This window comes from Dermacentor andersoni, chromosome 7, assembly GCF_023375885.2.
Source record: "Dermacentor andersoni chromosome 7, qqDerAnde1_hic_scaffold, whole genome shotgun sequence".
NCBI classification, from domain to species: Eukaryota; Metazoa; Arthropoda; class Arachnida; order Ixodida; family Ixodidae; genus Dermacentor; species Dermacentor andersoni.
In genome coordinates, this window is record NC_092820.1 from 102,356,557 (window position 1) to 102,378,852 (window position 22,296).

The 22,296-nt window shown below is 48.7% G+C and overlaps 2 protein-coding genes across 2 annotated transcripts in view; one reads left to right on the forward strand and one right to left on the reverse strand.

Annotated features, from left to right (window-relative positions):
- Nucleotides 1-29: 29 nt before the first annotated feature.
- LOC129385673 (uncharacterized) lies at nucleotides 30-21,965 on the reverse strand. The gene is made up of 4 exons (XM_055072579.1): nucleotides 21,588-21,965; nucleotides 20,927-21,250; nucleotides 6,064-6,236; nucleotides 30-179 (listed from the first exon to the last, which is right to left on the reverse strand). Exons 1-4 carry the CDS (start codon nucleotides 21,900-21,902, stop codon nucleotides 137-139), a joined length of 855 nt encoding a protein of 284 aa, XP_054928554.1. The 5' UTR covers nucleotides 21,903-21,965; the 3' UTR covers nucleotides 30-136.
- LOC129385674 (endothelin-converting enzyme 1-like) overlaps nucleotides 17,594-22,296 on the forward strand; it is a 63,153-nt gene continuing 58,450 nt past the window's right edge. Inside the window, exon 1 of the mRNA XM_055072580.2 lies at nucleotides 17,594-17,810. The gene's annotated coding sequence lies outside the window, so the exon portion shown is untranslated. The remainder of the gene's footprint in view (nucleotides 17,811-22,296) is intronic.

A 22,296-nucleotide genomic window follows, 5' to 3' on the forward strand; every position in this document is an offset into this window, starting at 1 on the left:
GAACGAAGTCAGGAAATTCAAATGGCGTTTTTAACTTTTATTTTGGTATGACCTGGACTAAAGTTCAACAGGGGCTTGACAGAGTGGGGTAAATATTCGCAGCAGACATGGTCGTCTAAAAAACATTGTCTAAGGTCTAGGAATTGTAGTTCGTCCTCTTTGGCTTGGTCCGAGGTGACCTGGAGAGGCAAAGCAGAAGAGTGGGCCTAAAAATTAATCTGCAGAATACTAAAGTAATGTTTAACAGTCTCGGAAGAGAACAGCAATTTGCAATAGGTAGCGAGGCACTGGAAGTGGTAAGGGAATACATCTACTTAGGGGAGGTAGTGACGGCGGATCCGGATCCTGAGACGGAAGTAATCAGAAGAATAAGAATGGGCTGGGGTGCGTTTGGCAGGCATTCTCAGATCATGAACAGCAGGTTGCTATTATCCCTCAAGAGAAAAGTGTATAATGGCTGTGTCTTACCAGTGCTCACCCACGGGGCAGAAACCTGGAGGCTTACGAAAAGAGTTCTACTTAAATGGAGGACGACGCAACGAGCTATGGAAAGAAGAATAATGGGTGTAACGTTAAGAGATAAGAAAAGAGCAGATTGGAAGGGGGAACCAACGCGAGTTAATGACATCTAGTTGAAATCAAGAAAAAGAAATGGGCATGGGCCGGACATGTAATGAGGAGGGAAGATAACCGATGGTCATTAAGGGTTACGGACCGGATTCCAAGGGAAGGGAAGCGTAGCAGGGGGCGGCAGAAAGTTAGGTGGGCGGATGAGATTAAGAAGTTTGCAGGGACGACATGACCACAATTAGTACACGACCGCGGTTGTTGGAGAAGTATGGGAGAGGCCTTTGCCCTGCAGTGGGCGTAACCAGGCTGATAATGATGATGATGATGATGGTAAGGTGAAGTTCATATCCTGACCAAGCTCCTTATAAAGATCTAGTAATTCGTCGACCTTCCTGGTACCGTCGTCTCTGCGAATTAAAACCAGAAAGTCATCAACACATCTGAACGCCTTGATGGTTATCCCAGAAAGACGCCAGTTTAATGACACATCCACCTGTTTCAAGAAATGCTATTCAGGACGGGAGCCACCCTGGATCTGACACAACTACTAGCCCTCTCTATGAAAACCATGTCATTCCATCCAATCACAGCCGACTACAGGTAACACGATAAAAGTTCAAAGAAACTTTCAACAGTCATACCACATTTGACAACAAACAGCATTTCATCGTTCTGTTCCGTAATGCATGCCTTGAAGCTGCGAAGTTAAGGCTTGCGAGGCGAAGACTAGAAAAGATGTGCGTACACACTAAATGCGGCGTACCTCCCTGGATTATTCGACCAGAACACAGGACTAGAACATAGAACCAGCGCTCGTCCTGTGTTTTTTTATTCGTCCTTCGTTTTTTCTATGCTGTTAGCATTATGAATATAGGTAGTGACTGCATTGATAGATTCAAGGTCGGTTGGACAAGCTGGGAAAAAAGAAAGGCTAAGTTCGGCTTCTGCCGAGTTTCAGTGAGCCCTGCGGAATGTGGTCTTCGTAAGCATGAGTACCATTGAGCCAGGTTGAGTCTGATTTTGGTAAGCTTAAAACCGAGTGAGCCTTAAGCTATAATTTGTGAGCGAGTTAGGGTGAATTCTGTTGGCAATGGTGACCTATGGTCGAAGATAACTATTGACAACCGCTCTGTCTGATTGTGGTGTGCGTATGCTCCAAGCTTTGTTGAAGGGAGCATAGATATTTTCGGTCTGGTTCAGCTACCAACTTGTTGGGGTGCAAACGCAGCATGGATTCACATTGAATAGCATAAATCGGAATTCCCAACTATGGGTCTTCAAGAAAGGAACGAACGAATTTTTGGTATTTCATTTGTATCTCTAATCTTGGTAATGCATTTTCCGAACGATGAGCGTGGTCGTAAATGCAAACGTCACGAGGCTCTTCTTGCACCTGTCATCATGCGCTTAAACCTGACTTGAAACAAGTCTTCTACCGCCGTACAGAGCACAGAAGATGCGTTGACATTAATTCGCGATGACAATGCTATCATTGCAAGAAGCCGCAGTGATGTTTTGAAGGCTTCGTATATTGCCTACGCGAGCCAACCTTTGCACCGACCTGCATGTCTGGAGTTATGCATGCTTTATGGCTCTGATAGTTGTTGTGATCGTGCTTGTTTTCTTTGCGGCTAAAGCTTATATTATAGAGCCGTAATATTCAATTATAACCGAAATTTTTCGGGGCTTCTCAGGCATCGTCCCGCCCGTGGAACTCAGGTGGCATGAAGAAGCCGAGAAATGAAAGCGTTTCGGTCGAAGTAATTCGGGGTGACATGTCAGGGATATGATTTTGTCGCAAAAGGGCAGTCTTGGCACAATAACAGCAATGAAAACTTGCTCGAATCGAGTTTTCCGTTCGATCGGAAGGTACGCTACTCTCCCTTCACCGAAAGTAACTCAGACCTGAGAAGACCCTGCGAAAATTCATGATATTAAGTGAGCTAGTGCGGGAACTCTAAAACACATTCGCCATTTATTTTTAATTTTGCTGGATTGTTTCTCGATTATCAAGGCTTTTATCATGGCAGAAGTAGTAGTTTGACTATTGCAGTTGTGTAAGTAAATAATACAGCTTAGCATAATATTGTCTTTTGTTGTCACAAGCCAGCGCTTAGAAAGAAACTGGGTTGTGCGCTCTGAGGAAACCTTCAAAGCGTAAGCTTGCGCACGAAGACTTCCTACGTGCTCTCGAAGAATCACGCCATCTAGCTCCTCTTTGCAGAGTCACATCACATATGAACGCAGGATAAGAACCAACGAGGAACACGATAGAATGCTGACTTTCGATTAACAGTTCTTTTGCGGGAAGCTCACCAAAAAGGAGAGAAAGGGTGTGCCTCCTGATGCGTGAATACGAAAGAACACTTTATCAGTTATTGGCTGGTCTTGTTTAAAGTATCCTTAAAACGGCAAATGAATTGCCAAGACAACTACGAATAAGCAGGTGCCACAGTAGCGCTGAGCTCTGTATGGCAGGGAAGTAATCGCTGTTTTACTTAGATATCTGGTTGCCACTGAAAACATATTTGCGTGAACTTATATGCTTGGTATTGCATGGCGAGATTTCCTGAGAATGATGCCATTGATATTAAAGTAGTATGTTTTAGTGGAAACTTCTACGGCACAAGAATGGTTCTCAAAGTTTGCTAAAGATATCCGCATATATGAGGCAAGACTCAACTTAGCAAGTGTCGTGTTGCACTATTGCCCGGCTCGGCCCGCATCAGGTTCTATCTCGGCTCTCATCAGAAGCAAGCGATGAATGGCCCAGCGACAATGCGCCGCGCCATTCATCAACGGAGGTCCGACGACAACGTGCATCGTATGTCGAGACTGTGACGTCCTCTATTCCCTCTCTGTCGTCTTTCATCCACGCCACAATTCCTACCACGTCACACGTCCTATTCGCATCAGTGGAACCTATCAACTGCCTGGCAAATCGGCGCCGTTCCATTATTGGCTCTGTGGCTCGCCTGTGGCACGTGTATTACCTCATTTCCGTGGATCTGCCTAGCGAGTACTAATATGTAGAAGGTGGCGAACGCAATCGAGGTAGAAACGGTGATCATTTCACCTTACGCCCTTCTACAAACATAGTTCTTTTTTGAATTCTCTTCAGCTCCAGCTACTTTCAACGAATGATGGGCACAGACTTGTCTGGCCTCGGCTGGCCCTCGTTTCAGTACTCAAACGATATGGTTTTTCTGCCTCCTAAAGCTGAATAGTGCAACGTTTTATATCAGGAACTCCATGTTCAGAGCGAGAATGTGAGCAGTGCCTCCTCTCGGCCTGACCGAGTAAAAACTAAGGCACTTGTCTTGTTCTTGATACCGAAGACAAAGAACAACGTACGCCACTTTCTAGTGCTTTGTGCGTTATTACGAACATTTCGTACAATTTTTTTCGAAAGCCGTCGACCTCTTGCAAAGTGTTGTCAAGAATGATGCCATCTTTGTGGATGAGCACCATCTGGTGCTTTCTACAAACGCGAACAAGGTCTGCAAACTATGCCGATTCTTTGACACTGACACTGAAGCCGATAAAGAGCTGCACATTGGCGCCAGCATCGTTGGTGTTGGAGCCATTCTGGTGCAGTTTCAAATTGGAGATCGGCGCATTATTCCTATGCTAGCCACAGTGTTTTCCTTCACCTAAAAAAGTATACAAGAGGGAATGGTCGTATTGGCCATTACATAGGTCCAGTCATACTTGTAAGGACGTTCATTTCGAGTCGTCCACAACTATCTATGCTGGCTCGCAAATCTGATGGACCTTTTCGGCGATCGCGCAGGATTTCTGATGCAGGTACTCGATGTCACTATTTTGCGCAAGTCCAGAAACAGATTGACTTCGACTACCTTTCCTGCGCACACGTTGAGACCATTCCAAAATATCTTGAGAAGGACAGTAGACCGCCCTTACATATTCTTACCTCTGTCAACAGCAACACGACAACTTAGAGAGGTGAGAACTGACTGAATACATGGAAGCGCGCAGGGCCCAACCCCTGCCATCGTTCGCAGGCGATTTGTCGTTTGTTTTGCCTTCGTAACAACCTCCACTGCTAGCGAAACTTTCATCCAAAAGAAACAGTTTATTTTCTCATTACTACGACTGTCGTTCGCGAAAATTTTTGACGGGCATACCGCGACTAATAGTCTTCTAGAAATTTTGGTTTGATGTGTATCTTGGCGTGGATCAAGCAAAGAATTTAGTAAAGCTTACCAAAACAGTCAAGCAGAACGCCGAAACTTGTCGCAACTGCTAACGCTGCAAGTGTCAACCTGTGAGAGGAACCGATTTCTTCCAGTCTGTACGCCGACCCCCCCCCCCCCCCCCCCCCACTATGCGCCATTAAAATAGTTTGGCATTGATTTACTCGGCCCCTTCCTCATTTATACAGCTGATAACCGCTGTACTGTTGTTGCCACCGACTACTCGACAGGGTGCTGCGAGACCCAAGTGAAACCCAAGTCTTTCAGCTAGCTACTGCTTCCGAAATGATTATCGAAGACCGCGATAGTCACAGACCGTTCGCAGCACAGCTGTTCCGAGATACCACAATTCAGTGGTACCTCAAATGATAAATGATTCAGCGCAAAGTGTCCCTTTGTCCTGCTTTGCGCTGCACCATTTAGCATTACCGAAAACCAACTAGTCCAAACCACCACCCTTCTGTGGTACCTCAAACTTTGTGGTGCTCCCACATGCTCTCAGCCCGATTTTTAATTTCATTCTTTCGTTTGCTTAGCGCATTACTGAACATTTCGTGCCTTAGCTTGTTATTGAACTTTGCCTTTGGCACCATGACGATGATCCTTTTGTGGGAAGCAGATAATGCCATGTTCTCTTGGCAGTAGAAGACGAGGACGAGGTTGACGATTACTGCTTCTGACAAGAAGACACTTAAAAGAAGTAGACACATTAAATACCATTTGCAAGATACCTACATCATTTCACCCTAATTTATTAAAAAAAGGGTTTTCTTCATCGCCCGATTCATGGCCTATACCCCAGAGTGGGATACGCGATTTCACTACGCAACAAGAAGACGGACAAGAAGAGTAAACAGCTGTTCCCTTTCAGTTAATTTGCCTTATCCTATCACGACGGTATAAGTAACTGTTACAGGTGTATTTTCTTCTAATGTGCACTTGTTAATCAAAGGGGCAGTCCAAGGTTGTCACGCGAAGTCACTATAGTTGCGGCACATGTTCAGCTAAGCATTCGAAAAACTGTTCTTACTGGCACAGCCGGATTGATATAGAAAGTGACAACAATGGGCTCAGAAACAAAACTATGGCCTCTGTCGTAGGTAGCTTCTATAATTGAGGTTCCTTTAAGCACGCGTTGCCAGACTCACTCTGTGAAGTGCTTTCAATGTTGGCGTTTATAAAAGACTCCGCATAACACCACAGGAGTGCTAAGAACTGCCCATATCGTGCATTAAATTCATTATATAAATCACATCAAAGTGTATGTCTGTCTCACCGATGGTGCTCGCAGTCGTCGGTTGGACAGATCCTCTGACGTTGTCGCTTAGGCGTCTTGTACACAAAGAAGGCGGAGGCCAGAATGATCGTGGTCAGCACCACGATTACCACCACTTTCATGTCGAACGGCCATCTCGAGTTTTTGAGAGCAGCCGCACGGGCAGGCCGATTCTGCGATAACAAAGCGCATGTTCAGCAACACATGATATACGGCTAGTCAGGTACCAGACAAAACACAAGGTACGACAGAACCCATCTCCCGGTAACTGTCGACGGTAATGCGATTAGCATTCAAACAACGTAGCGGCGCAGAGCATTGCTCATGTTACGCTTATTCAAAATCATTGGTGGTCATTGTGAAGCTTCTGGTGCTTCGGCTACATGCGTCATACACAATCTCCGCTGTCGGCCCACTTCGATAGGGCACTGGCTTGACATGGTCACCTGTGAGCATCATGGCGTGACGACAAGACAGTGACGATGATGGACTGACGAATAAGGAATGATGTCAAACTAAAGGGCAAAGGCGGTATGACGACGACATGACCACAATGAAATTAGATTCCTAAATGATGACGGTGCTATAAAAATGACATCGTGATGACGACGGCAAGAGAACAATGAAATGATGATGGTGGCGTTACCACGACAGTATGAGACGACAACCGGATGAAGAAGGCGGAATGACGACAGTGGCACGACTGCGACCACATATATAACGACGACGGTATTACAATCGATGCGTGACATGCATGACAGTTACTATCGTCGCCATGAGCAGCACCCCATTTTTATGTCCAATGCAGTACGAAAGCTCTTCTCAATGATCTCCAGTTACCCCTGTCTTGCGCTTGTGACTTCCTACAATTGCCTGCAAATTTACTCATTTCATCATCCCACCCAGTTTTCTGCCGTCCTTGGCTGCGCTTCTCTTCCCTCGTCACCCATTCTGTAACTGTAATGGTCACCCGGTTATTTACCCTACGCATTGCATGGGCAGCCCAGCTTCACTCCCTTATCTTAATTTCAGCCAGAATATCGGCTATCCCCGTTTGCTGTCTGACCCACGGCGCTGGTTTAATGTCTTTTAATGTTACGCGTAACATTTTTCGTTCCGTCGCTCTTTACGCGGTCCTTAAGTTGTTCTCAAGCTTTGTTTTTGTTAACTTCGAAGTTTCTGGCCCGTATGTCAGCAACGGTAGAACACAAAGATTGTACGCTTTTCTTTTCAATGACAGCGGTAATCTCCCAGTCAGGATTTCGTAATGCCTGTAGTATACACTCCTGCCCATTTCTGTTCTGTTAATTTTCTACTCATGATCAGGGTCTGCTGTGACTAATTGATCTAGCTAAACGTACTGCTGTACATATTCTTGAGGGCGAGTGGTAATCCTGAATTCTTGTTCCCTTGCTAGGCTACGGAACATCATTGTTGCCTTCTGCGTACTAATTTTCAACCCCACTCCCACACTTTCTCGGTTAAGTTCCTGAATCATTTGTTGTAATTCCTTCCTTGTGGCGCTGAACCGCACAATGTCATCTGCAAACTGAAGGATGTTAAGATATTTGCCGTTGGTACTCGCCCTTAAGGCTTCCCAGTATGACAGCTTGAATACTTCTAAGAATACAGTGAATAGCTTCGCGGAGATGGTGCATCTTTGCCTGATGCCTTGCTTGATAGATAACTTTCTGCTTTTTTGCGGAGAACCAAGGTAACTGCGTGATTGTGTGACTTTTGTAAATATTTCGCTGGATAATCGCACATGCCTCCTGTTGTTCTCCACTACGCAATGACGCTATGAATGCTGGCACCTCTGCGGAATCAAATGCCTCTTCAAAATCTATGAAAGGCTTATAGAGAGGTTTATTGTACCCCGCAGATTTCTCCATTACAAGATTGATGACATGGACGCGAACCATTGCAGAATATCCCTTCCTGAAGACAGCCTGTTGATAGAACTCAAGTTTTGCTCTGATTCTGTTGGAAATTATCTTGGTGAGTATTTTCAGCGATATACAGTATAGCGACGACATGATTGTGATTGAATGATGACAGCATGAACGATAGCATGAACGACAGCATCAGCGCAAGGATGACGAAACTATTGCCACATGGTGTGGCACAGCAATGGGACTGAAGAAGAGGAGAACGAGGATCGTCTCGGCATCGCGCGTCGCCACTTACGTTTTCGTAAAATGCAAACGCCTGGATCTTGATTCAGCGTGCATACTACAGCAGGGTATACGCGACAATTTGGTGGAGCTTGCTGGGTACACTGAACTTATGCAGGAGACCCCACTGGGCAGCAAGAACCTCGCCCCACAATTGGAGTTGACTCCAGCTCCCCGCACAAGCCGGCGAATCCGAGCCCTCGCCCCAGAATTTGGAAACCTCAAGGAAAAAGCGATGACTGCGACCACTGCGACTTCTACGGAACGGGTGACACCAACTTGCCTAACGCTGCTGAACCCCCAAGTACCGACGGCTTTTCATGGCGACACATGTGAAGACGTGGAAGACTGGCTTGCGGAGTTCGAGCGCGTGACTGGGTTTAACGAGAGGGACAACAACGCCAAACTCAGGAACGTCTACTTCAGCCTCCAGGATGGTGCTCACACGTGGTTTATGAACCGCGATAGTGCCCTGTCACGCTGGCTTGAGTTCCAGCGCAAGCTACTGGAGATTTACTCCAGCCCTGATCGGCGGGAAAAAGCGGAGCGAGCTCTTCAGTCACGTGTTCAAAAGCCCAACGAGAGCGTCACGATGTACGTGGAGGACATGACGCGTCTCTTTCAGCGTGCCGATCCGAGCATGTCGGAAGAGAAGGAGGTACGTAATCTGATGAGAGGCGTAAAGGAACAGACAGCTCTTTGGCGGTCTTATTCGGAATGCGCCCAAGACTGTTGCGGAGTTCCTCACCGAAGCCACCGCGACGGAGAAGACGCTTGAGCAACGGTCGAACATGTACAACCGACAAGTAAATGCTGCCTGCACTCCGGATATGCCGGTAGGCTTCGGATGCGACGTCGCCTTGCTTTACGAGCTGATTCGCTCAGTAGTTCGCGACGAGCTGCAAAAGCACTACGGTACGTCGCCACCTCCAGTCAGCTCCCTTGCCAGTGTCCTACACTACGCAGTACAGAAGGCACTGCAGGTATCTCTTTTCAGCAGTGAAGCACCACCTCTGCCAAGGGAGTCCAGGCGCAAGACTTACGCAAAAACATTACTGAGCCTCGCCAAAGCTTTCGTACCTACTTATGTTGCGTCGCCAGTCGCGTTGCAATCGGGGCAAGCCGCTTCGACAACTTCACTACCGTACTTCGACGACCGCCGAACACAGCCGAGGAAATCGGGATTTGGCGAGAACCCGATCGACGACCGCTGTGATACCACTGCGGCGAAGCTGGTCATGTGTATCGGGTGTGCCCCTACCGACGACTCGGACTGCACGGTTTTTATACCGATTCGCCTCGACCTAGGTTCGGCCAAAGGCCTCCCGACATCTCAGAATTGCTCGAACAGCAGCGCAGGCCCGGCACATCACAGCGGCAGTCACGCTCACCCTCACCGCGGCGATGTTTCCCCGTTCGTTATACCTCCTCGAAGACGACGCAAGGTCGATCACCAAGTCCACGCCGGAAAAACTGACGTCAGTGACCTTCCGAGGCGGGGCCGCTTTTAAGCGACGCGCTGAAGACCTCGTATCGTGCCGACCGCAGAACAACGAAAACACGACGACGCCAGAACCAGTTCCCGCCAACAAGATTTCACTGGACATACCTGTGTTAATCGACGGCAGAAAAATGAGTGCACTTGCAGATACCGGCGCTGATTACTCTATTCTTAGTGGAAAACTGGCGACCGTTTTGAAAAAAGTTACGTTGCCCTGGAATGGGGCACCAGTTCGTACACCAGGTGGCCACGTCGTCACACCGCTTCGCTTGTGCACGGCCAGAGTAGAAATTTGCGGTGCTGCTTTTGTCGCCACTTGTCTAGTTCTATGCGAGTGTTCCCGCGATTCAATTCTTCGGATGGACTTTCTCCGGGAATATGGCGCCAGTATTGACCTCCGCGAGCTCTGCATCACTTTCTATACACAAAGGGCAACAACACAGACCGACGCCATTGGACACAGATCCGCACTTCGCGTTTCGGATGAGAGCATCACGATACCTCCGCGTGCGAGTGTTATGGTTCCGGTCAAGTACGACGAGCTACAAGACGGTGAAACCATTGTAGAAGGCAACATTTCCTTGTTGCTGACCAAAGGCATTTGTGTAGCGCGAAGCCTTGTGGAACTTCGTGATAGCCAGGCAGCGGTCCTCGTTACCAACTTTACCTTTGAGCATCGGCACATTTTTCGTGGCACTGCCGTCGCCTACGCCGAACCATCAACGGACATCGTCGAGTGCTTTGCTTCTGAAAGGGACACAGACGACGGTTCACTCAGATACATCGATGTAAACTCCGAGTTTACGGATGACCGAAAGAGCGCACTGCAGAAACTCTTGAACGCATTCCGAGCGTGCTTCGCTCGGTCTACTAAGGTGGGCCAAACGCCAATCACGAAGCACCGAATAGCGACATCCACCGATGCACGCCCCATCAAACAACAGCCTTATCGTACCTCGCCGAAAGAACGTGAGGCAATTTAAATACAAGTCAAGGAGGTGCTAGATGATGGTGTCATTCAGCCTTCACACAGTCCGTGGTCCTCCCCGGTCGTACTGGTCAAGAAAAAAGACGGAACGCTTCGTTTCTGTGTTGATTATCGACGCCTCAACGATGTTAGCAAGAAGGACGTGTACATACTACCACGTATCGATGACTCTTCAGGCAGGTTGCGGCGAGCTAAGTATTTTTCGTCTCTCGATCTAAAGAGCGGGTACTGACAAATATAGGTAGATGAACGAGACCGCGAAAAAACTGCTTTCGTCACTCCAGATGGCCTTTACGAATTCAGAGTACTTCCTTTCGGTCTCTATTCGGCACCAGCACCTTTCCAATGAATGATGGACATCGTTCTCGCTGACCTGAAGTTGCAAAGCTGCCTCGTCTACCTTGACGACGTGGTTGTTCTTTCGGCGACATTTGACGACCACCGTCGACGATTGCGGCAAGTTCTCGAAGCCATCCGATCGGCTAACCTCACCATTAAGCCTCAGAAGTGTCATTTCGGCTACGAGGAGCTCATGTTTCTGGGACACCCACCTGGGAAACCTTTCGACCAGGTCGGCATTGATCTTCTGGGCCCGTTTCCATTGTCATCTTCTGGCAACGGGTGGATAATCGTCGCCACAGTCTATTTAACGCGGTATGCTGAGACAAAGGTGCTGCCTCGAGGCACAGCTTCCGTGGTTACGCAGTTTTTCATACAGAGCATCGTCCTACGGCATGGCGCCCCATCACACGTCATCACAGACCGGGGCAAAGCCCTTACAGCACAGCTCATTGAAGACATTTTTGAACTCAGCTGCACGACCCATCGAACGACAACTGCCTATCATCCGCAGACAAACGGCTTGACCGAACGACTGAACAAAACGATGACTGACATGCTGTCTATATACGTAGACGTACATCACAAGACGTGGGACGAGATACTCCCTTAGGTAACGTTTGCCTACAACACTGATACGCAAGAAACAACACGCGTCACGTCGTTTTATTTCGTCTACGGCCGTGAAGTGCAGACTATGTTAGAAGCAATGCTGCCGTGTTACAACATCGATCATCCCGACCTCGCCCAATATGCCGAACTTTTCGTGCAACGCGCGGAAGAAGCCCGTCAGCTTGCCCGTGTGCACATAAAGAAACAACAGAGCATCGATGCGCACCGTTACAATCTCCCCCATCGACAAGTCGAGTTCCAACCTGGTGATCAAGTTTTCGTCTGGACTCCCGTGCGCCGAAAAGGACTATCCGAGAAGCATTCGAGTCGCTACTGCGGACCTTACAGAGTGCTGCAGCGAATCAGTGACGTGCATTACGAAGTCCTTCCTGACTGAAGCTAGCTTCCCCGACGTCGACAACCGCAATCTGAGATTGTGCACGTTGTGCAGTTGAAACCGCACTGTAGCCCCTAATATTCGACGTTTTCAGCAGCTTAGGTTAGTTTTTGTTGTTGCCTGTCCCTCAGCGCCTTGTGACTATATCACACACCACAGTGATTGTGACTACAGCCTATGTGTTCGCCCTAGGCTATCTCGGCGCGCTCACGTCAAGCCTCTGTATGTTTTCCTTTTTTTTGAAGAGGGGGTAATTCCACATGGTTTGGCACAGCAAGGGGACAGAAGAGGAGGAGAACGAGGTTCGTCTCGGCATCGCGCGTCGCCGCTTACGTTTTCGTAAAGTGCAAACGCCTGGATCTTCATTCAGCGCGTATACCACAGGAGGGCATACGCGACAATATGATGTCAGTGGCAGACCAAGCCGTATGACGACGACGGCATGACTACAATGAGATGACGTTTCTGAATTGATCACGATGGTAGAACGATAACATGAGGATGACGGCATGACGACCATCGTATGACGACCACTGTTTGACGGTAGTGGTGTGACAACAATGGCATAAGGATAGTCGCATAACGAAGTTGCAATGATGACGATGGAACGACCAGGAGTATCACGACAATGGTTTGAAACGAATGAATGATGAGGACTCTATGATGACGACGGCATGACAACCCTATAAGGACAACGAGAGCAAGACGACCGTACGACGACGATGGCGTGACGAAGACGGCAGGACGAGAGTCAATGGACGAAGCTAGAGTGACGACGCTGTAGCGTCGAGGGGTGAAACAAACAACTTCATGAGGCTGGCACAAAGGTCACCATTCAGTGAGTGCCGTCTCACATTGTAATTCCAGGCATTGAGAGTGCTGACAGTCGAACTAGCTTTGCGCATTTGCCTGTAATTACTCTACCTGACGGCCGTGAAGAGCTTAACGGCTTGCTTAACTGCCATTTAGCCTCCCTTGCTCCGGCCCGGTCAGCAGAGACTGCACTGGTTGTAAGAGGTTTAAACCGCCGGGAGAGTGCCACATTGTTTTGCCCGCGCATCAACAGTGCTGGCACAGCCAGCTGGATCCATAAAACAAGGCATTTTCCGTCGTCAACCTGTACTCAATGCCGCGTTCAAGCCAAACAGTCACATGTGTTCTGGGAGGGCTCCAAAGACAACTAGCGAAAAATTCGAGGACACCTAGGCACTTCTTATGAGTTGTGAATGCGAAAAAGTACCAACCCTTCCCCTACTGGAAAATGGGGGTAAGCGATGTTTGTCCTGCGTGCAGCCGACCTTCGTCACGGTTAAGTAACCCACGGGTAACGGTGCCGAATTGCTTCGGCCTCCCGCTCCCTCAGCTCGGGATCTTCTCGTTTCGGTCGGATTGCCTACGCTCGGGTGGCTCTAACGGCTGGATAGGCGCGTCGACGGCGAGCCCTTTCACAGGCGAGTTCTCGCCGCGGCTCGTCGAACGCTGAACTCGGGGGTTACCAACAACGCGTGGTCCTCCCACCTGCTTTCCGAGCCTGAACTAAACGGAAACGACACCCGTGCAGCGCGCGCGAGACCCTTTCCTGCCCTTTCCCTCCCCGGTTGAAGTGAAACGGCTGATTGGTCGCATGCGTGACGTGAGCGCGCGCCTATGCAGCTGGAAACCTTGCTAATAACTCACGTTCCGATGCCGGCACAGGTGTTAACTCATCAAAGCGCCCTTTACCGCAGCTGCTCTACTCAGGAGCAACTGGGTTTTTGCGTGACCACGCTAACGTCACTTGTGAGCCAATACAAGCCTCGCTTGAAATTTTATTGTCCTACTGAGCTCCGCTGAGTGGTCCTTGGAGTTTTGCGCTGCGAGTAATGTTCCATAACGGTACGTGCTACCCGAGCCAGCGAGCAGCAACCTGCGGTGCGAAGTCCGCATGCTTCCGAAGTCCTGCGCGACGAGAAGCCGAGGAAGCAGCCTGCAGCGGCCACGAAGGCCGACAGGCGCGCGCAGCAGCTAAGAACAATGGGGACTGAGAGAGAGGAACGGGGCGAGCCGGCTTCCGAGAGCGAGGGTGAGGTGCCGTAGCTGAAGAAGCCCTCTACCCTCACGCGATAGTGAAATTAGCGACAGCTGGCGGGGACAAGGTACGTCCTCACTTGCGGGAATAAGCGCGCGCAAGGCGGCACGCTGAAAAACGCGCGCCGCGAAAGGCGCTTTCGCGGCAAGAATTCGCTAGAATAGCAGCTTGGGCTTGCTGGTTTCCTATCATGGTGTTAACAGCGCAAAACGTAGACGGGACACGAGGCAAGAAGACGACACCACAAGCGCTGCAGAAACAGGCGCGCGCAAGGCGGTGCGCTTACTTCCGCAAGTGAGGACATACAGTCGCGATCTTTTTGAGCCTGAACACGGGAGTGCGTGGCTTTCTGTACTTGCATCGCAGTTAGGCGGCGCCTCGCAACATCTTTGAGCATGCGCGGCGAGAGTATCTTTCCCTCGCGCGCATCACGTCATCGGAGCGCTTGCTTGTCGTCTGCTAAACATACAGACAGAAGTTTTTTTTTTTCTGGGTTGTCACTGCTTTACTGCAGAACAAAATTCAAAGGCTTGCAGTTCAAACGGTGTGATTCTCGTGCTTACCGTTACCTTAGTTTACTTGGAACTCATTACCTAGGTTTCTTGTTTGTTATTTTCGTCCGGGCTCTTTAGTCACACAATGGAGGAAATAGGCTGCGGAAAACAAACGTCCGATCTTTTTTTTTTTGTACTTTTCACAAGATATTGAAACACTTAGAGAAGTAACAGCTGTAAACTGCAATTATTCGCTGTTTGAATTTCGTTATTATTGTGTCATATCCCCCTTTGCAGCAACCAATGCTGCCATTCTAGACGGTAGTGAAGAATACACAGCAGACACTCTGTTAATATTTGCTCTATGATGCTCCAACTCTTCGCAACCATCAACCCACAGCTCTCAAGAGTCGCCGAATAAATATGACGCTGCAACATGGCTGCTTTTAAGCGCCCCCCCCCCCCCCCCCCCTACATTTTCGCAGGTGTTCATGTCGGCGCCCTTGGTCGGTCAGCGTAGCAGATGGACCTTACGAGTTTTTAGGTGCAGTTTCTCAGCCTTCACAGTATGCACCCACGCAGGGTCATTCGGGAACACAAAATAAGCACCTGGGAAAGCGGTGTGAGTAATATAAGAGCACGTCGTCTAAGATTTCGCTACAGTAGCTGTGCGAATTAAGAGCGCCCTTCATGCGGGGAAGAGGCCCGAGACCATGCAATGACACCACGCCCAACGTGTCCACGCAGGTGCGTCCGCTCGCGACGACTTCCTGCTCATTGGCTGGCTCGTAATTGCATAGAAATAAGTTTAAATTCAGTCCTTCACACAAAATAAAGACCGTTCAGAAAAAGTTCTTACCATGTCCTTCTTGCTCGCCACACTCACACGCGTTGGTTTTGACGCGTTATAAATGCGCACTCGTCCGAGAAGAATACTCGACCCCAGTCATCGGAAGTCGACGAGGCGTGCGCTTCGGCAAATGGCAGTCGTGACGCCTTACTCGAAGCAGTGAGGACGGGCTTTTGGGCAACCACAGAACGTCGCGGACTTTCCCTCCTGAGGCGTCGCCGTATGCTAACAACATAAGCGTCCAGATCCAGAAGCTCCCGCGGTCCCGTCGCAGAGTGAAACGTGTTCTCCATGACTGCAGCTACCACAAGTGCCTCCTGTTCATCCGTTGTTCCCCTTGGTCGACGCCTATGTGGGGCGTCAAACATGCAGCTTTTCTTGCTCAACGCTTGGATTATCCTAGTGATAGTCTTTAGCGACCTCTGTGTCTGGGCATCGATAGAGCGCAGAGGATATCCCTTGAGAGAAAGTTGGACTATATCTCGCCTCTCTTCTCAGGAACATGGGGCATGTGGAGGTTCAACAGCTGCTCTGACCAATGTGGTAATGTGAACAGATATATATATATATATATATGGATATGTATATATGTATATGTATATATGTATATGTATATATGTATATATATATATATATATATATATATATATATATGTATATATATATATATATATATATATATATATATATATATATATATATATACCACGAGCATAATGCGCATGCCTGCAATAGACTAGCCACAGACCAACAATGATCTTCCGAACGTAGGTAAATGTTATCATAGTTTCAATTTCACTTATACATCGTCTGGAACGTAAAGTTCAACATTGTTACCGCACTTGAATCCTACGGCTCCCTTGTTACGATATGCGTGTAACAGGCGACACGCGCGTGCTTGCATGACGCAATGCGCGCGAAGATAGAATTCTCGCACGCCAGACGCACTGCGCATGCGCGCTGCTTCTCGGCGCCGCCGCTAGACTGCGCTGGTAGCACAGAAAGGCACGCGCTTCCGTGTTCACGCTCAAAAAGATCGCGACTGTACCTGTCACCCGCTCTGCTCCGACGGCGGCGGTAGCGCAGCCAATGGGAATTTAGGTACCGTTTCGCTGTACAGACCAGAGACGCTAGATTTAACGCTAGATGGGCCATTTCACGCTTTCGATTCGAAACTACGAAGAAACGCCTTCGTGGCTTAGGAATGCTGCTCCAGGATGCACATGAGATTCTCTTTACGTGAGGTAATAGTAATAGGTGTTCTGCACTTCAGTTCATAGTCCTGAATTTTCTGGAATCGGTCAGATTTCTCGGCATGTTGCCGTTTTTGAATGACTATCATGTGACTGCGCCAGAATGTAATGATTAATTCCTTGTTTCCTCTCTTTTTGTTTACCGCCTCTTCATTTTATTTTTTAACAATTTTTTGTAAGGTGCACTAGCGCTACATCTATGGCCTTGAGAGATACTGTTACCTTATCTCATTGTTTTGGTAATAAACAAAATAATAACCAAATAAATGTGTGTTTAAGCGCATGCTAGACGAAACTAGCACTTTGAAACAGCAAAAATCATCCTGTCTGGGCTATGCTTTCATGCGTTAAGCAGCTGGTAAAAAACTGGCAAAGCACTTTGCGTTATATGTTTCAAAGCATTGAATGTCGAGTCATATATGTTACGCCTTATGTTTAGTTAAAAAAAAAAAACTAAATAAAATACGCCTTCCTAATTATGTCGTATAACGTAAAGAACTAAACTAGGTTTCAATAGGTTTTCATTACTTGAAATAAGACCAAAATATAATTGCTGACAGATTTTATTTATTATCAAATAAGTGTCATGGGGGTGCAGCTTCTGCACATCAATTAGTACGCAATGTATTCCAGGCAAATTTGGCATCGGTTTCGGTTTGCATTTCTCCTACCTTGCATAGCTGCTTTACTTTTTACTTTTTACTTTAGTGGATGCGTACAGTTACCTATACAGGCGCAAACTACTAAAGCTAATCGGCCTTTATAGGCATCTCATGCATACCGAATTCTGAACAGCAAGGAATGCAGCCTGCGTCGTAGCCACGAAGCGGCCGCATACGACCTCGGCGTCAGCGAAAACGCGTAACGGACGCTGCCGTCAGGTGAGCCAGTGCCACACGTCAGCTCGCTGACTCTTTGTACACGCAGACGATGCGCGTAGTTGTTTAGTGTTCTTCGAAAGCCATTTTTTTTTGCTTAACCTGGTCATCAGTCTCTCAGGACCGCTGACAGGCGGGACACCAAGCCACTAACACTCACTAGAAGAAGTGGGTTCCATTTTGCCTTTGAGAAGTGAGTAACGCATGCCATGATTTCCCATTGCGAAAATTTGAAAGGGCTAGTGAAAAATAAAATAAGTTATGCGGAAATTATCGACTATTATGGAGTCTAAGCAAATAACCCGAACGATCAAGGGACACTGGCCCCTTCCTTAAATCCCATTTCCGCAACTCGCTTGCGCCTTGGCGCGTTCCCTCGCTTTCGTATTGTCCCTTTGTGACAGCTGTTAGGGTGAACGTGTCCACCTGTTGCTCTCCTTGGTGTGTCGGAGTCGACGCCGTCAGCGTTCGAAGGAACGCTCGGCTGCGGTGTATTTTTCGTGGGCCAGCATCCGCTATGGATTCCCGTCCGCCGCATAGTAACAATCAGCTGGCCACCGCTGAGCAGCCAGCGAGACGTGCGAGGAACGGTCACGCGACAGCCTCCTTTCATCTTGTGTGTCGTTCTTCTATCCTGTCAGCACAGGATAGAAGAACGACACTACTCCTTCAACTTGCCAAATGCGGGCTGACAACAATGTGACATCCTCTCACCCCTGCTATTCAGCTTAAGGACGAATAACCTAGCCCATAGGCTGGAAATATGTCCAAATCTGCATTTTGCACTTCATACCGATGACTTCAGTATGGGAAAAGGTGACCGATGACATTGCTTTTTGGCCGACCAAAGGCTCAAGCCTAGAATAGGAACGAATACTTCAAAGATAAACATAATGCACGATTTCGCCACCGAGAACGGCATGAAATGCGCACCTTACAATTCAGGCTGAATTACAGTGCACGGAAATTATTAAAACTAGGAAAGCTGAATTGAAGCTTGGAGATTCCACGCTTAAAAATCCCAAGAAGTGATGATTTTAAGGTGGCTGGTACAACACAATATAACAGCAGAACAAACCCTAAAAACTCTAAAGACTTCGGTCAAACAAATCGCAAGAATGATAGCAAGAGTTGCGCGGAACAGAAGAGGGCTAAGCGAATCAAACGCAATAAGACTTGTTGAAGCTTTTGCAATAACCAGAGTTACCTACAGCATCCCTTATCAAGAACCTAACCGTAATGAGACAGAGCAGGCAGACGTCCTAAAAACTGGAGGACGCTTAAGCTTCGCCTTCAAGAGTGAACTCGACAGCGTTCCCGTCGACCCGCCAAGGGGTGTAAGACAATGGGCTTCGGCGCAGCGATCACTTACGAGGCGCCCCGCATCGGACGCGATGAGCGTCGAGCAACGGAGCGTTCGGCGCGGCAACGAAACGTGCGCCTGAGCAAGCGGAACGAACCAAAGAACTCGGTGTCTCGGAGCGCCGGGGAGACGACGCACGCCAGCCAAACGTCGTGATCGGCACGGGCAGAGAGATAGACAGATAGTGATCTAAAGAATGGAAGGACGCTTGATTCTGCAACCCGTGAGGGAGCAGGGAGAAACGTCGTCAGGGGAGAGGAGTCCGGGACGCGACGCGCCTCGCACCTGTCCCCGCACAACCCCAATGCGCGCGTGGCGCGCCACCTGTCGGGGCAGCGCCGTACATTGAGAGGAGGGGGTCTTCTGTGTTTGCCGCAAGATGGCTCTGCGTGTGCGGAAAGCGCTGAAGAAATGTAGCGGAAACGCACTTCGCTATTCGTGTAATTGCGACTTCTGTAAGTTACATGTTCATAATTACCGATATACACCGCAGTACAACTTCCTACGGCTCGTTTCTAAGGCAACACCGCATTCACTAGAGGCGCTTTTGCACCGCTTGGAAGCATCGAACTCGTGGCTGAGTGGTAACGTCTCCGTCTCACACTCCGGAGACCCTGGTTTGATTCCCACCCAGCCCATCTTGCAAGTTGTTTTTTATTCATGAAGTGCCTGCCGGGATTTATCGCTCACGGCCGACGCCGCGGACGCCGACACCGACGCCGACGACACCGGCTTTTCTGCGACACGAGCTCCTTAACGCTGTCGCGTTAATATGCACGGCGCATGAGGCTGCCCTGGATATTCATTTTCGGTCTCCCACGGAGAGACTCGACGCCTTCGGGATGCACCACACTTTTGAAGAACACAAAGCATTGTTAATGGCTACACAACTAGAACGCCTAAATATGTCACAGGTGGACAGGAGGGTCTTATAGGAGCTGGGATACCCGATCAAACTACAATACTGCAGCAACGAAAGGAAGTCATACCGAGGGAGATGCGAGAAAAACTCAAGATCTCCCCAATCTTCTAAAAAATCAGCCCAAGATTTCATGAATGCAGGCGTAAAGCCCGAGCCCAACAATTAGAAAGAAAAAAATGATTCGGCAATAACTCCGACTCAATATACACACATGCAGCGCGGGACATTACGGGACATGTCGTGGTTGCTGGGGAAGCGTATAGTAGGGCTGGGCCAACAGAAATGTAGGGGTTGGCGAAGTTGAAGTTTGGGGGCGAGCCAACATAAATTTGTTGGTGAGCCAACTTGTAATTTAGTGGTGCGGAAACTGAAGTTTGTGGGTGGGACAACTTGAATTTGGTAGTTGGCGAACTGAAATTTGGAGTGGGCCAACTAAACTTGGGGGCGGGCGAAATTGAAATTTAGGGGTGGCCAAATCTATATGTGAAGGTCGGCCAGATTGAAATTCGGGTGTGGGCCAAATTAAACTTGTGGTGAGCCAACTGAGATAGGGTGCATGCTTTCGCAGGCTTAGACAACTCCAGTGGGGCTTCTGCATACATTATTTTTCTAGGCGGGCTGCGTACTCTCAAGCTATTACTAGTCCGACGCGTAATAAATCTTCGTTTGTAGTTATCCCTCCACAAGCAGCGCGGGGCCGGCCTTATCACTAAATCCTGTGGTTTTGTTTCATTAAGCCCCGAGTATGCATGTCCGCGGCGTTTAACGGCTCACATTGGCTCCAATGCATACCACACTGCGACATAGCCGACACTGTACTTGCGCGTCTTTAGTCTGCATTGAGTTTTCGAGCTCCTTTGGCCCTGAAAATAGCTTCGCCGAAAAGCACAGCTGCAAGGCACACACAGCGTGCACCCAGCGATTCCATGCCGCTCACAGCGCAAGTAACTAAAGCTTGCATGAGACTAGAAACTCGGTCTTTACTATCCTGCCTGCTGTGTACGTGTTCAGCAGTGCGACTCACCTCGGAAGATGATGGATCAGCGCGAACGTCGAGCAACGTGGTTAAGGGATTCAGCGAATCCTGTCGGGTGGCTTTCTTCGGCGGAGAAAGAGACAGCGTCCCAAGTGCCTCGTAGATATCGCCGACTTGGGAATGCGCCTGCTTCTGTGGTAGTGGCTGCCCTGGAGCAGCAGTCAAAGCATAGTCTGTCAGCGCCTTAGAGCTCGTCGTTGGCGCTGGTCCCACTTCATCCGGCTTTCGTTCAATGTCGGGGGCAGCCGCTCCTTTATATTCCACAGTGCAGGATGGTACGTCCGGTTTGCCCGCTGTCTTGGCCTCCTCAGGCTGAAAAGCGAATTTGTTAGAATATCACCAGTAACGCACGAATAGTAGTCAACGAGGAAATAATACCATAGTGTGGAGGGATGCAGGTGAAAAAAAAAGCATTAGTTTACTGCGCATGCTGCACTTCACGATGATGTAGCGGTCGATGTTTTTTAACAGAAGCATTAATAATAATAATAATAATAATAATAATAATAATAATAATGACTTCTTTTCTGAAAGAATTTGGTTCGACATGGACGATAGTTTCAGCAACGCCTACACTACAGTCGGCAATATAGCGCTACCCATAGCGTTATTAGGGAAACCCTTTATTAGGCGAGTACAGCTCACTGACCGTGATGACTGGTGTCGTCACCTGGCACGTCGCCACGTTGGTCACTGAGGCTGGCATCACGGAAGGGCACGAAATTGAGCCCTGCGACGGTGCTGGCTGGGATTTGTTGTTCTTGCGATGGTGGCGTCTTTTCTTGCGGCCAACGATGGCCCCAATTTTCTCTGGAGCTGTGCTCTTGGGGCTTGCCGTGTGGCCCGCAGTGGCCGTGGTGTTGGCCGCTGTGGTGGGCAGGTTGTCCTCCTTTCGTGGGCGAGCAGCGACAGCGTGGTTGCTCAGCTGGCTGCCCTCGGTACTCTTCTTCATTGAAGACGACATAAGACTGTTGAACTCCAGAAAATAGCGGTAGAAATGCAGGAGCAGATGAAAAGTGCTGGTGACTGCGCGGTCAGACGTTTTCTTCTTCTGCGCGTGCCTTGCGAGAACGCTGCCTCACGCTTAAGCAGAGCTGCGCGGGGTGGCGGTAGCGGCGCATAAAAAATAACATTATGGCAGAACTCATGTCACGACGTCCGTCGACGGTAATGCGATTAGCATTCAAGCATTGAAACAACAGCCTTTATTGTTGAAGTCAGGTTTACTTAACGTCTGAAGTGGTCCTTCTCATACTTCGGTTGCTTCGGATATACAGGGTGTTTCACGTAGCTTGAGCCAAACATTAAAAATATGCAAATGCCACGTAGCTGCATCGAACCAATGTTATGTTGCTTGC

Coding starts and splice junctions, on each gene's coding strand:
- LOC129385673 (XM_055072579.1), bottom strand. CDS start 21,902: ATGTCGTCTTCAATGAAGAAGAGTACCGAGGGCAGCCAGCTGAGCAAC. Junction 21,251..21,587: donor TGACGACACCAGTCATCACG/GTCAGTGAGCTG, acceptor TTCGCTTTTCAG/CCTGAGGAGGCCAAGACAGC. Junction 180..6,063: donor GACGACTGCGAGCACCATCG/GTGAGACAGACA, acceptor TTGCCTCTCCAG/GTCACCTCGGACCAAGCCAA.